Consider the following 15214-nt stretch of genomic DNA (forward strand, 5'->3'; position numbering starts at 1 on the left):
CACGCTAGCAGCGGAGGGTGCCTGGAACCCGGAAGCGCTGTTCGACACGTTCCTGCACGGATTATGGGAGGAAGTAAAGGACGAGCTAGCAGCCCGGGAACTACAGAGGGACCTCGACTCACTCATTGCTTTAACCACCCGGATCGATGGTAGCCTACGGGAACGTAGGAGGGAGAAGAGGTCTGATTGTGGTTCCAATCGCTCACTCAAGGATCCCACCTTGCATCTGATGAACTCTGGAAGTCCCCGGTGTCTACGTCCCTGAGAGAATCTGAGTTTACCCGAGTTCCTCCAAAAGCCTACGAAGACTGCCGATTCACCTCTTCCCGAGCCGATGCAGCTCGGTGGGGCAAGGCTGTCTCCAGCCAAACGCATACGCAGACTTGACACCCAGAGTTGTCTGTATTGCGGTACTGCCGGTCATTATGTGTCTACCTGTCCCTTCAAGAGACCTAGATCACTCATTGGAGTGAGTACTCTGGTGGGTCTTAATGATAATTTTTCTTCTCCCCCTACTTGTCCTGCTGTAGGGCGACCAGTCCAAGTCTCTCCAGGTACTCATCGACTCAGGGGCCGATGAGAGTCTTCTATGGATGTTACCCTGGCATCCGAGCTAGGCATCCCAACACAACCCTACTCTATTCCCATGGATGTTAGAGCGCTGGATGGGCGCTCTATAGGCCAGGCCACCCACCATACCACCCCCATCAATCTATGAGTGTCAGGGAACCACAGCGAGACGATCCAATTCCTGCTAGTTGAGTCTCCACAGGTCCCCTTGGTATTGGGATTCAATTAACTGGGCTACTGGTGCCATTGTGGGCTGGAGCCCGTCCTGCCACACTCATTGCCTGAAGTCAGTTCTGCCTGCCCCGGGACGTCTTCCTGGGAGCTTGGCAATTGCCCCGGACCTCCGCCAGCCCCGCGGAGTACAAGGACCCCCGGGAGGGGTTCAGTAAGGCCCGGGCCACTTTGCTTCCGCAGCACCGACCGGTATCCAAGAAGGTCAAGCCAGATGCGCTGGCACGCCGCTATAGCCACGCGGCTACACCCAAGATCATTTGCCCCTCTGCTGTTTGTCCTCTGTTGCCCCGTACCCTCCGTATACTTCCTACCTTTCCTGTGTCTAGAATTAAAACCATGTCTCACAGCCCTTTGTCTCCTGTTTCCAGGAGTTACTTCGACTGTCTGCATGTGGGTCCTACCTTAAACGTGATAACATCATTGCTTACATGTTAAGCTGCACATCATTAAATATATTGAGGGCAGAATTTTGACAGTAGCCAAATGGCAAAATAAAACTAAATTGAATGAACATTACATTTATTTGAATATCGTTTAAATATATAGGCCCATACTGTAGGTAGGCTATTTGAATGCAGTAATCTCGGTTTTCATTTGAAGCAAAGAATTTAGTAACTTTGTATTTGTAGTCAACTTTGTTGTGGAAGTTATTGGCGGTCACAGAGAGACTGATAAACACTGTGATTCTATGTTTAGCGGAGTTCTTCTGTGTATAAAGTGACGTGGGATGGGAAAAAGCATTAACGACGCATTTAGCTGTTCTATGAGTGGTCTGAGGAAGGCGTTAGATTATTCGCGTTTTTAAGTGCAACGTTAATAACGATGGTTTTGGGAAACAGCTCGGAGATTTAATGATGCTCCTAGGTTCTAACGATGAATTTAGCCCTATAGATGCTTTTGGGAAAAGGGGCCCTGGTGAGGAGAATGAGGTTAAGGTTAGCAAAATGGTCCCCTAACCAACGTCAAAATTCTGTCTCATTTGAAGAACGAGAGAATTGTGGAGAACACGCCTCCCATGCTACAATTGGATAGTGTAATGATTGGATATGCACTGTGCATTTCTGGAGGATTTCATTGGCCGCCAGCTCTATGATTACTTTGTAGCAGCGGATTTCAGTTGGTGCCCGGTACGGTATAGTATAGTGCATCTACGAATTTACGTTTCTGTGTTTGCGTTGCTGTCAGTCTCAGCAGCTGGAAGGCTATACTCCTGGATTATCTGAAACTACGGTATTGTCATTTAGTTTTGTGAGCTTTTTATATTGCGTTTGTATACGCATTGGACCGTATGGAGGGATGTCGCGATGATGGTCTGCTCTAGGAGAACCAAAACTTTGGTGTCGACATGCGTAATTTTGAGTGGCATGACCAATATTGTCTGTCTTCTCTACGTCGGCTGGATCACTAATTATGTGGCCAATGTGAGCACCAAAGTCTCAGAGCCAGAACCGGAGAGAAAGTTTGAAGATGACAACAAGGGAGAAACTCTGAAGATTATAGAGCGACTGGACCGACTGGAAAATGTGGTCAACCAACACATCCAAGGTAGGCTACATGCTAATTTACCGTTCTAGGGACAATGCATAGGATATGTCCACAGTTCTGTTTTAGCAAGTAACGTTATATATTTAGAATATTATATTAATAAATGCCAAGTAAATTGGAAAATAATGTAGGCCTAATATAAAATGTAACCAAAACTCTTCCATGAAATGTGCTTATCAATATCAACCACATTGTGTAGTCCAAGTACCGTAAAACGAACGAAGCAGTGGTTTAAACACCATGCTGATAGAGGCTTAATATTTTTTCAATAATAGGTTACAACAGGGGTAGGTAACTAGATTCAGCCGCAGGCAGATTTTTGTCGGGGGATGGTTGGGGCCGGAACATAATTAAAATAGTGTGTACACTGCAAATTGACAACAACGAAGCCTAAAAATAGATTGTTATTTTCCAATACAATCATTTCATACCTTGTATTTGTTGGAATACTTGGGAACAGATTTCCTAAATCAAACTCATTTGAGATGAATTCTTTGTGGTTTTATTGTAAATATGTTGTATCAAAAACAAAAATCCTGGGGCAAAAAAAAGTATCACTTACGGGCATGTGTTTACAATATGATGGGCAAATAGGAAATATGAATTAGTGCTGTGCACTTCACACTAGCGGTCAGAATGCAGAGTAGTGCCGATGCTGGGGTGAACTGATGAGTAAATTTAGCACTTGGAGCATGCATTTGGCCAAGTACTCAGTCTCACATAGATGCACTCCTGTAGCTGGTGCCATATTACATTACTGTGGATCTGTTTATGTTGTCAATGATATCTGTTAGCATGGAGGGAGCTGAGGAGATCACTTGACAAACTGTCAGACCTCAAAAGACCTTTAACACCTAGCCTAATTCTCTCAAATGTCTGTCCAATTTAGCCCTTTTATGATGAAATGAGGGATAGCATGGAGTTTCACATCTTTGCAGTGGACCATAGGGTGTCAGATACTCCTGTGTGAGTGCTGCTTCTTCAAATATAGAATACATGGCAGCAGTTTGTGCTGCATGTGTACAGTAGAAGACATGTCAGGTCTTGTTTGCCATTAGTTACCACCCAGCCCTGCTACCATCAAATACAATTTTATTTGTCGCATGCTTCGTAAATAACAGGTGTAGAATAACAGTGAAATTATTACTTACTGGCCTTTCCCAGAAATTCAGAGAAATGATAACACAAGGAATAAATACACAATGAGTAATGATAACTTGGCTATATACACGGGTCACAGAACAGAGTCGATGTGCAGGGGTATGAGAATGGAGGTAGATATATATATACAGACGTATGTGGACACCCCTTCAAATTAGTGGATTTGGCTATTTTAGCCACACCCGTTAACAGGTGTATAAACTTAAGCACACAGCCATGCAATCTCCATAGGGAAACATTGGCAGTAGAATGGCCTTACTGAAGAGCTAAGTGACTTTCAAAGTGGCACCGTCATATGATGCCACCTTTCCAACAAATCAGTTCGTCAAATTTCTGCCCAGCTAGACCTGTCCCGGTCAACTGTAAGTGCTGTTATTTTGAAGTGCAAACGTCTAGGAGCAACAACGGCTCAGCCACAAGGTGGTATGCCACACAAGCTCACAGAACAGGACCGCTGAAGTGCATAACAAATGTCTGTCCTCAGTTGCAACACTCACTACCAAGTTCCAAACTGCCTCTGGAAGCAACATCAGCACAAGAACTGTTCATCGGGAGCTTTGTGAAATGGGTTTCCATGGCCAAGCACAAGCCTAAGATCACCATGCGCAATGCCAAGTGTTGGCTGGGGTGGTGTAAAGCTTGCCGACATTGGACTCTGGAGCAGTGGAAACACGTTCTCTGGAGTGATGAATCACGCTTCACCGTCTGGCAGTCCGACAGACGAATCTTCGGGATAGGCCCTTCAGTTCCAGTGAAGGGAAATCTTAATACTATAGTGTACAATGACATTCTAGACTATTCTGTGCTTCCAACTTTGTGGCAACAGTTTGAGGAAGGCCGTTTCCTGTTTCAGCATGGCGATGCCCCCATGCACAAAGCGAGGTCCATAGACAAATGGTTTGTCGAGATCGGCGTGGAAGAACTTGACTGGCCCACATAGAGCCCTGACCTTAACCCCATTGAACACCTTTGGGATGAATTGGAATGCCGATTGCGAGCCAGGCGTAATCACCCAACATCCGTGCCCGACCTCACTAATGCTCTTGTGGCTGAATGGAAGCAAATCCCTGCAGCAGTGTTCCAGCAACTAGTAGAAAGCCTTCCCAGAAGAGTGGAGCCTGTAATGGCAGCAAAGGTGGGACCAACTCCATATTACACCCCATGATTTTGGAATGAGATGTTCGACGAGCACGTGTCCACATACTTTTGTTCATGTAGTGTATGTACATATAAGTAGGGGTATAGGGACTAGGCAATAGGCTAGATAATAAACAGAAGCAGCAGCATGTGATGAGTCAAAGTTGCAAATAGAGTGAATGCAGATAGTCCAGGTAGATGTTTGGATAACTATTTAGTTGTCTGATGGCTTGGGGGTAGGAGCTGTTCAGGGTCCTGTTGGTTCCAGACTTGGTGCATCGGTACTGCTTGCTGTGTGCGGTGGTAGCAGAGAGAACAGTCTATGACTTGGGTGACTGGAGTCTATAACCATTTTTAGGGCCTTCTGACACACCGTCTGCTATAGAGATCCTGAATGGCAGGGATCTCGGCCCCATTGATATACTGGCCAATACGCACTACCCTCCATAGTGCCTTGTAGTTGGATGCCAAGCAGTTGCCATACCAAGTGGTGACGCAACCAGTCAAATTGCTCTCAATGGTGCAGCTGGAGAACTTTTTGAGGATCTGAAAGCCCATGCCAAATCTTTTCAGCCTCCTGAAGGGGAAGAGGCGTTGTCATGCCTTATTCACGACTATGTTGGTGTGTGTGGACCAGTGACAGTCAATGCTGTTTTAAGATGAGGGAGTACGATTATGTTTTTTATGAGCATGGCCTTATTTTTATTACAGCTTTGGATGACTGTCATTCATATTCTATTCAACCAGCTCAATGTAACATCGATAGGTTTAGGCTGCTACATGATACTCAATGTCCTTATACCCATCACGAGGTTACTAAAACCTAACCTATGAATGAAAGCTTACAACAGGTGCACAGGTCAATAATTAGTTTTTTTTACCATCTTGCACACTCTTGGCTGTATCTAGCTTATCTAGGGTGTAATCATTAGTCCAGCAGTTGCAAACCAGTTTCTATTGAACAAATTCAGGTATGTTTATCCCTGTTCCGTTTGCTTCCGTTTTAAGAAACGTTTTTCAAAAGAATCGGAGGAATGAATACACCCCTGATCACACACAAACACAGTTCATTTTCATAGCAGCCACATACAAACAGCATGATCCATTTGATTGTTGTATAATTACTTATTACATCTATGCACTCTCCTCTCACCTTTTCCCATCGCTTGTGGACTTCAGTGCACAACACGTCAGCTTTCTGTGTCCTGGCAAAAAAATGTATTCCAAGCCAAACCGTCATATCATGACCGCTAACCGCTACACACAGAGGAGGATGGAAACTAGCTGTCCTCCGGTTACACCATGGTGCTACCCTACAGAGTGCTGCTGAGGCTACTGTAGACATTCATTGCAAAACAGTTGTTTTTAATCAATTAATTGGAGACATGACTATTTAGTATCGTTTTATCTAAAAAGGATAACTTAAATTTCTTTTTGTTGTCTGACTTTTTATTTTTATGAAATTCACTGAGGAGGATGTCCTCCCCTTCCTCTGAGGAGCCTCAACTGGTGTGGACCATGTTAATTCCTTAGTGATGTCGACACTAATGAACTTGAAGCTCTCGACCCGCTCCAATACAGCCCTGTGAATGGGGGCGTGCTCGGCTTTCCATTTTCTGTAGTCCACGATCAGCGCCTTTGTCTTGCTGACGTTGAGGGAGAGGTTGTCCTGGCACCACACTGCCAGGTCACTGACCACCTCTCTATAGGCGGTCTCGTTGTCGGTGATCAGGCCTACCACCGTTGTTGTCAGCAAACTTAATGATGGTGTTGGAGTCGTGCGAGGCCACACATTCGTGGGTGAACCGGGGGTACAGGAGGGGACTAAGCACGCACCCCTGAAGGGCCCCTGTGTTGAGGGTCAGTGTGGCGGATGTATTGTTCTCACATAGGTGGTCCAGGTGAAAGAGGGCAGTGTGGAGTGCAATATAGATTGCGTCATCTATGGTTCTGTTGGGGGCGGTATGTGAATTGGAGTGGGCCTGGGATAATGGAGTTGATGTGAGCCATGACCAGCCTTTCAAAGCATTTCATGGCTACAGATGTGAATGCTATAGTCATTTAGACTGGTTACCTTGGCGTTCTTGGGCACAGGGACTATGGTGGTCTGCTTGAAACATGAAGGTATTACAGACTGACAGGTAACACAAGCTGACACCCTCTCACACAATTAAAATGCAGAAGGGTGCTCTCTCAGCAGCTCGATCGGCGCTCGCTAGGCCTATAACGCTGAGCTAAAATTAAACATAAGAGGGACTGCCACACTGCAGTCAATCCAAAACCCTCCTCGGGAGGTTCATAATGGACTTAACCTCCATAGGGGACAGTCAGGAGCGGTTTGGAGCTATGACCCGCGCCACACCCACCTTCTCTAGAGCGGTGGAAGGGGGGGTAGTCATGCATAAAGTACACCTGTCTCACTATTACCTAAGCAGTGTCACCAAGTTTGTCAAATAAAAAAATACACTTTGCGTGATGGGTTGCGCTGAGGATCCGTTGACATTTCACACATGATCTGTTTGACTTGGAATCCAATACTGGATGACTCTGTCACTGTCGTTCACTATCATTTGGGACTTTGTCACTACCCTTTTGGTGCTCCCCATAGCAGCGGAGGAAAGGCGTCTGTGCTCCTGCCCTGCGGCTATTTACTTGACTGACAGCCCTTTGGCAAGATAAGAAAAAATATTCTTCCCACTTTCTCTCAGGTCATCTAACCTGCCTCACAGTTAACATGCTTTCTATCATACAGACTACTCTGTAGAATATACAGCTGTGCAGAGTGTACATATTTTTTTCTGGTGTTAGTATCTAACCACTAGTTTTGACAAAATTGCTAGTGATCCGTTTTGGTGGAAAATACACTGTGGCCAGTTTATTAGGTACACCACCCCATTCATGAAAAATGCTGATGTGTTTTGTGTCATCTGGAAGAATAGTGCTGCATCGAGCAGAAATAACATTAATTTTCATGCCATATCCTCACTCTGACTCCTAGAAGGGATCAGCAGGGTGTCGAAATAGTATAACAATTTTATCTGGGATTTTTACATTCACCACTTTCAAGTGCACAGCAGTGGCAGTAATTTATTTTGGGTCAGCTCATTATGTTTTTTGCTTGACAATGAATTGCTCCCTTTTTTGCCTGAGGAAGATTTGTGCTACTTTGCCCATGTTTTTGTACGGTTGCTGTATGATGACCCACAGCACCCTTTCACAACATCATAAAGGAGATGTAATATGTCAAAAGAGAAAGCTGTGGGACTTTAAATAGTAGGCCGCCTTCATTTGAATTGACAATGTTATTTTCTTCAATCAGATGTTTTGAAAGGTCTTTATTGGCTGTACAGAAGGTACTTCTTAAAGTTTTGAAAAACGCTCCATATTTAGATCAATGCTGCAAAATCTTCATTTTTCATCTGTCTAACCAAAACCCTTGTCTGATGTCTCGAGCTTCACACGTTTGCTGATGTCTCTGAATCAATATATACCTGTAATCACTATTGAGCCGGGACTCTGATTACCTCATTCACAGCTGTTGATGAGGAAACAGGGTTGGTCAGAATATAAGATTATACTCTATGATATAAAATAGATTATGATGTGAATGCATCCTTCCACACGATCCCACACGATCCCACTGAATCCAGTGATTACAAACAGCTAGGTGAAATGTTCAATCTTGTCTCAAACAATGTTTTTCTTTCATTACAAATATCAAATACCTTGGGATTTGATATTTCAAGGTTATATTGGGAATGTTCATTTCCTCCATTGATGTGTACATTACAGTACCTTTATCCTTGAGGTCAGTGCTCAAACTAGGATTTCTCGCGTCTGGATATCCTGCTAAATATGCAGAATCAAAGGATCTTAACACAAGTCTCCTTTTTGACTAGATGGTTTTCACAGTAGAGTGGTGTAATCTGGCCATACGATGTAGATGAGCACAGCAGGGGGGCTTTGCTATAGATGCCCCCAGCCTGTCAACGGTGGAGTTGTTGCTTGAATGAAAGAACACCACACAGCTTTTGACAGTGAACGCCGTTGAACCTTTTTGAGGTTCAGAAGCTGATTTCAGTTCTTAGTATATAATAAAACTGTGGGGAGTTATTTACGCTTACTGTAAATGGCAAATGAACCAGAATTAGGTTTTGATTGGGTGTTCTCTAGTTAAGCTTCTGCTGTAAGCTCTCACAATAATATTTTGAAGATAAATACACAACGGCGAGTTTGAAAGGATGAGAGTACTAATGGTCAATAGTGAACTGTAAATAGGATTTTGGTTTCAGTTCAACCGCTGTTTAGAATCTGTGGAATGTCACTCCTGAACTGAGCTACTTGTGCTATGTTCTGTTCATTGAGTCGGGAGCAGGATACTTGTTATTTGGCCAGTTGTACTGCAAGGACTTCTGATTGGTCAACCCCGGGCTGGGGGGGGGGGTTATAAATGACATCCTGTTCCTTTGTTCAGTGGAGAAAAGCTGAGGACAGGAGAGACTGAACATCTACCTCCCAGCATAACCTCTTGATTTGTCCTTCTCAAATAAACCTATTTTTCTCCCCCTGATATGCTTTGGAGTTTGTGTTATTGAAGAATAACATCAATTGCTAACACTCTCTCTCTCTGTAGCTGCTGAGGCTTTTCTCTCTGCTGGGTAGTGGATAAATCTGCCCGTCCACCCATCTGTGCTGTAGTGTACTGATTATTGACCTTAATCTCCCCTGTAGAAAAGGAAAAACATTTCTGGGCCCCAGCCTTCACTTGATATTGATGCTTCACATCCAGAGACAGTAGGTGGTTGTTTGGTCCAAATAAATGGAGTTTTCTGAGACATTCTGTAAGTCGTGAAGAATCCAAGTTTCCAGCTCAACAGACCATGTTTATAGCAGTCTTTCTCTCTGCTTAATGAAATAGTTTGTCATTTTCCATTGGCAACGAGGAAGCATTTGTCCATGCCCACAAACTACTGGTGACACCAGAGAGGAAGTATTCACTTGCTTTGCAAGGCAACACATACAATGCAAAGCTAAATTCTGTAACTTAGATTCTCTGACCTTTTTTTAAAGAATGCAGAGGATCGCTTATTTTCATACTGTACACAATACATATTCTACAATTTAACAAGAAAATTGTTTATACAGAAAGGTAATAGCAGGTAAGCATTTACTGTCTAGAACTGGTGACGAGGTTGTCTCATCTATTGCCCCATGACCGCTCCTTGACGATAACATTTCCTTGTTCTGAACCTCTCCTCTGAGGTTCCGGTCCTCTCCTCCTCTGAGGTTCTGAACCTCTCCTCTGAGGTTCTGAACCTCTCCTCTGAGGTTCCGGTCCTCTCCTCCTCTGAGGTTCTGAACCTCTCCTCTGAGGTTCTGAACCTCTCCTCTGAGGTTCTGAACCTCTCAGGCTGCTGTGGCTGACTGTGCTGTGTGACAATAACATTCATGCCCTTTCACCACTTGTGGAATTAGAAGATTATTATGAAGTTGATGATGGTAGGACTGTACATCCAAAGATCTGCTACACAAACTGAAATGATGTGTATAGTTCATGGTTCCTTTTGTATGTGTGAATATTCCTCTTTTAAATATGTACCTTTTTATTGATCTTAGGTGGTCAGTTGTGCCTTCCATATGACACGAGCAATGTTGAATGGTGCTTGCCACTTATTCCTGTTTGTCAGGTCTCTACTGACCTCAGTCACAGGCTGGTTTGTCAATCAGGCTGTGACAGAGTGACCACACAGGAGGTGAAGAGATCTGTTTTGGCTCACTCAGCATCCCACCATAAGTGAAGTTGAGCGTGGTTGAAAAAGAAAATGGGTATTTCATGTCTGTGTAAGAAAAGAAAAAGCCAATTATTCAGAGACCGCCAGATGAATCATCTGAGTCTCACGAACAGACAGTTCTCCTCCTGCTGTCATGAGTACTACCACAGACTGAGGGTGATACTGCTCCAGATGAAGCCCAAGCGGCACAGGGCAATAATAATTACCATCTTCTCTCCTGGATTATGGGATGAATGTTGTAATGAGAGGCAATGGGATGTAACTCCAGATGAATTAGGCAAACAGAGAACCTGCGTGGAGTGCTGGATAAACCAGAGCGAGAGAGTGTTCTCATCTCTAAAACTCATCAGAGATAAGTAGCAGCGTACAGACTGGGATAAAGTTAAGAGGATGAGAAACATAGCAAACAACTACACGCACGCTCTCGCTCTCTCTCACCCACACACGGACTCTCTGTCTCTCTCAAACACTCGTACTCACACTCACACACTCTTGTAGGCCAAATCAAACAAAACGCGAACGAGCATTGCTTCGCGTAGATGCGAGAAATGGACTTGCTTTCTAATTTGAAGTGCATGCCGCTTTTGACGGCATTGACGCTGGCGGCCCGTCTGTTTTCAGTCATTCACTACCGTGCATTCCAATTCCAGCGTGTACATGCTCTTTGCTCGTTTGCGATTTGTTTCATTTGGCCGTGTGTGTGTGTGTGTTACACACACTCTCTCTCACACACAAGCCTACCAACTCTCTCCCACCATCTTGCTTTGTGACTCCCAAGCATTGCCTGCATACATAAACATGCTCACAGTGCATCATGTCCTACGCTATTTTACCAGAAATGCATCACTATATGCTTGAACCCCCTTACATTCTCTTTCCACCATACTTATCTTTGTCCATGCCCACAATTACCATGGTAACCCATGATTGGTCAGCCGATTACATGACGCTGCCAGGACAGGAAGAAGACGCAGTTCAGTGCCACTCTTGCACATTTCCTCTTCAACCTCGAGTCATGCAGAAATTCCAGCTGCCTGTGTGTGGATAGTTCTTCTTTTATGAACTTAAATTCAATCAATATATTATGAGGCAGCTTTTGAAAGGTAACAGTTTTAGCATGTCGGCGAATGTTTCCGTAACAGATGGAAATGGAACCGGGTTAGTAGAGCAGTCAATCAATAGTCAGAGAGCTACTCTGTTCAACACAGGATATAGCACAGACAGAGGGATGTCCTTGGTCAAGTAGGATGACCTGTACTATAGGCTAGATAGCCTGAGAAGTATTCTTTTGCATTTTACCATTTCGATTTTCAGCAGTGCATCACAAGATTGTGCCGTTTGATTTGTGGAGTGTTGTGCTACAGAGAGAATCCCAAAGGGGAGAGATGTATAGAATAGTGATAGCACTTCATAGAAGCAACATGCAGAATATTGTATTCTATACTGCTCCCATGAAAGCATACAGTGTATTGGAAATCATTTGAGCTCAAAATAATTCATTGGAGGTTAATTTAGTTTGTCTTACTCAAATTCAAATCGAATTCTGGAGATTCCTACAAGACACCCTAGTTGCCCAAATTTAAGAAATAATTTCCTTTTGACATGTTTTGAATTGCTGCAAAAGTGTAATTTGTCCCTGGAGTGGCTTGAGTCTGCCTTTTACCATGTCAAGGAAAAGATCCCTCTAACCACAAGAAAATGAATGCTATCTAATTAGCTTTACATTATGCATATGCGAAATATGCTGTAGCAACAGGAGGTGTATTGCAATTTGAGACTTTCGATTCAATGTGCATAAAAGCACCTGTGGCTTCTCTGTAAAGTGTTCAGTAGAAACATGTAGCACCTGCATCCCCCTCTGTCCTCCTCAGGGGTTTGTGAGCTGCCATCTGCCCAGCACAGGCTGCTCTCCGGTGGGCTTATTATAACTCCGGGGCCCCTCCACGGAGCCATGCGATGGAGGTTAATTGGGCAGCCGTTCTGCGAGCACACTTCTCATCGCCATCTGAATGTCGCTGCTTTTTATCCTGTCTCACTAACGCCGTCGTGTGAACGAAGCAGTGGATTAATCAACGTTATGAATTGGCTGTTAAAGTGAGTACACTGTGCTTTGAAACAGCTGTTGTAGGCTAGAATGTAATATAAATCAACCACAGACAACACCGCCATATACACCCTCCTATGTAAACCACCAGGGTTGTGATTGATTATATTCCAGTAACCTACTGATGCAGGCATATGCACTAATCTGATGAATCACCCTAAACCCCACGTTGGCCTACTGTTCCACCCACATACTGGCCTAGCTGTGCCAACTGACCTGGGGCATGACTGCAATGGGCATAGAAGCAGCGGTGGGCATCTGAATGTGTCTGTTTTTCTGAGAGGGTCTGTAGAGTTGGAGTGCCCTTGCCAGTTTTGCCAGATGACTCTCGCTGTGTGCTGGGTTTAGTGAGCTAATAGTTGCGATTTGGCGAGAGGGACCACACATCTTTGTCTCCAACAGATGATTGATGGAATGGGAGCTTTTGGGGATCTTACGCCTCTTATTTTTCGGGTTGTCACTGAGAGGAGTGGAGCACGCTCACAAGTGTGAAGTTCAGATGCATATCCAATCCTCTTTGAAGTGTGGGGGCGTTGCATTTTGATTTCATCAGTGACTTGGTGACACCCGCACATCAGATCTTCCTGGGTTTCAGGCACCTCTTGAATATTCCATTCTAGTTAATGGATCTCAAACAGCCTACAAAACAGTAGGGAGGACTAAAGGTCAAGAAGTCCGCTGCACAATAGGCTCCTCTGCTCTGACCTTCACATGATGTCTATCTATAACCCTCACCTCACACAATGACTTACCTGCATTATTTATTGGCTTTTTTCTTGTGTAGGGGAAAGGTTCAAAATAAAATGGTATTTTCTTCCGAACACTTAAAGTTAAAGCGGGCCCGAAACAGTAGGTAATGGTGCAAGAGATTGCCTCTGTCAGCTGTCCCGACTCTCTTTAAATGAGGTGCCTGATAATGGTGGCTGGGATGTGTTCTTGCCCGCTGCTGTGGGTGGCGCCACCCGGAGGGCAGGGACATCAGGCAGATACTTAACACCTCTGACTGAGCTTATTTGGATGTGGCTTTCTCTACTCTGTCAGATTTAAGAATCAAGCCAGACTGATACTGAAGGCTGTGCATACACTCCAGGGTGACACGCATCAGTGACAGGGATGAGGAGGACACTCTGGGTGTATTAGCACAAAGGCTTTAATAGTAGACTCGCGATGACATAGATGCTCGAAGTAAACAACAATAGTGGGTCAATTTCCTCAACCTTTTTAAATAGGTTGTTTTTAAAAGCAGTTAATTACCTCTTGCTGTGAGTTTTTGAAGTCCTGGGCTCCGTTTACATAAATGCATAGTAAACAGATTGGTTATTGTAGTGCTTCTAAGCACAAAGAATTACAACTGCCCTCCCATCCCACAGATGTGGGCACTCTGTCACACCTCCCCTGGCTGGTCAGGCAGATGGTCAGCAAGAATCCCATTCAGCCCTACGTCTGAATGTCCCGCGCATAGTTCCCCCCCGCCCAGCATACCACAGCCCCGCCCTGCCCAACCCATCCCAGCGTCTCAGTGAAGGGCCCTTTCCCCTGTAAAAGCTTCAGTAAATTTGTGTCTGCAAGAAATGAATACATTTATATTTCCCAGAATATGTGAGTGGGCTGTCTGTTCCTTTTTGCCTCTCTGGCGGGGAGGTGGCAGGGCGAATACGTGCAAATGTTGTATTTAGTCTGTCAGGTCATGTTTTCCTCAATGGCCTCGGCAGAACAGAGGTTGCCGCCGGCTGCACTCCTTCCGTTTGGCATATTATTGAATGATTTAATATCATTGCAGTTGTCTTGACCTTAGTGTCGTTACATTGCAAGGGTAACCGTGTACCCGAACTGTGCCGCACGTTCAAAACTCAACATGGAGCTTGGGTAGCCCTTGATTTCACTCACATTAGCTCTTACTATTCCCTCAGTCAACCTCTGTCCAAGATGTGACGGGTAGGACTTGAGAGCGAGGCCTTTTTCTTCTTTCAAACCTTTTCCGTTTCCCTTCAGGCCCACGGGGCCTCGAGACCCTGTCTGTTTTAGTTTGAGGAAGCACACTTATCATTTTGATTCATTTCATTCACACTTTCTTCGATGTGGACCTGCAGAGGGGAAATTATACGAACTCTACATCAACACACAAACACTTTGTTGCGAAATGGGACGGGAAATTATTCAAAGCATATGCTAAATGTAATGCATGTATTATATAGTAATAATTACTTGCATTGCAAAGTAGCCATTCAAAATGACTGTTACGTTGAAAATAAGCTAAAACAGTAATGGGGACAATTGGGTCTTATTGAGCTGTTTCTTATGATAAGCAGTCTCATTGGCATTTGCTAAGACACTCCACCGCCAGCAACAACAAATGAATTCAGATCACATATTAGGCCTTGTCTATTATCGCAGTTCACTATCTGCTTTGTGCTTGTTGGAATAGTGCCATACTCCGTACAGCACTGGTGCCTCATCACTCGCAGCTAAAAGTACAAATCAGTTTCGCCAGTGTCCGTACAAATCCAGGAGGCAAGACTGCCACTGTTGGAAAAACTATTGGTTCCTCACATTTACAAGGCCATTTGCAAGCTCAGTGTGGCGGAGGGAAATCCGAGTTGGAGTGAAGCAGTTGTGAACTTTTATCACGTTAATTAGTGGGCTTTGAAAGCTATAATGAAGGAAAAGCTAC

At 44.4% G+C, this 15214-nt stretch overlaps 1 protein-coding gene across 1 annotated transcript in view; it reads left to right on the top strand.

The window, feature by feature from the left end:
- Nucleotides 1-2111: 2111 nt before the first annotated feature.
- LOC120053288 (polypeptide N-acetylgalactosaminyltransferase 18-like) overlaps nt 2112-15214 on the top strand; it is an 87614-nt gene continuing 74511 nt past the window's right edge. Inside the window, exon 1 of the mRNA XM_039000424.1 lies at nt 2112-2349. Within this exon, the coding sequence (XP_038856352.1) occupies nt 2112-2349 (238 nt within the window). The remainder of the gene's footprint in view (nt 2350-15214) is intronic.

Source organism: Salvelinus namaycush, chromosome 9 (genome assembly GCF_016432855.1).
Source record: "Salvelinus namaycush isolate Seneca chromosome 9, SaNama_1.0, whole genome shotgun sequence".
Taxonomy (NCBI): domain Eukaryota; kingdom Metazoa; phylum Chordata; class Actinopteri; order Salmoniformes; family Salmonidae; genus Salvelinus; species Salvelinus namaycush.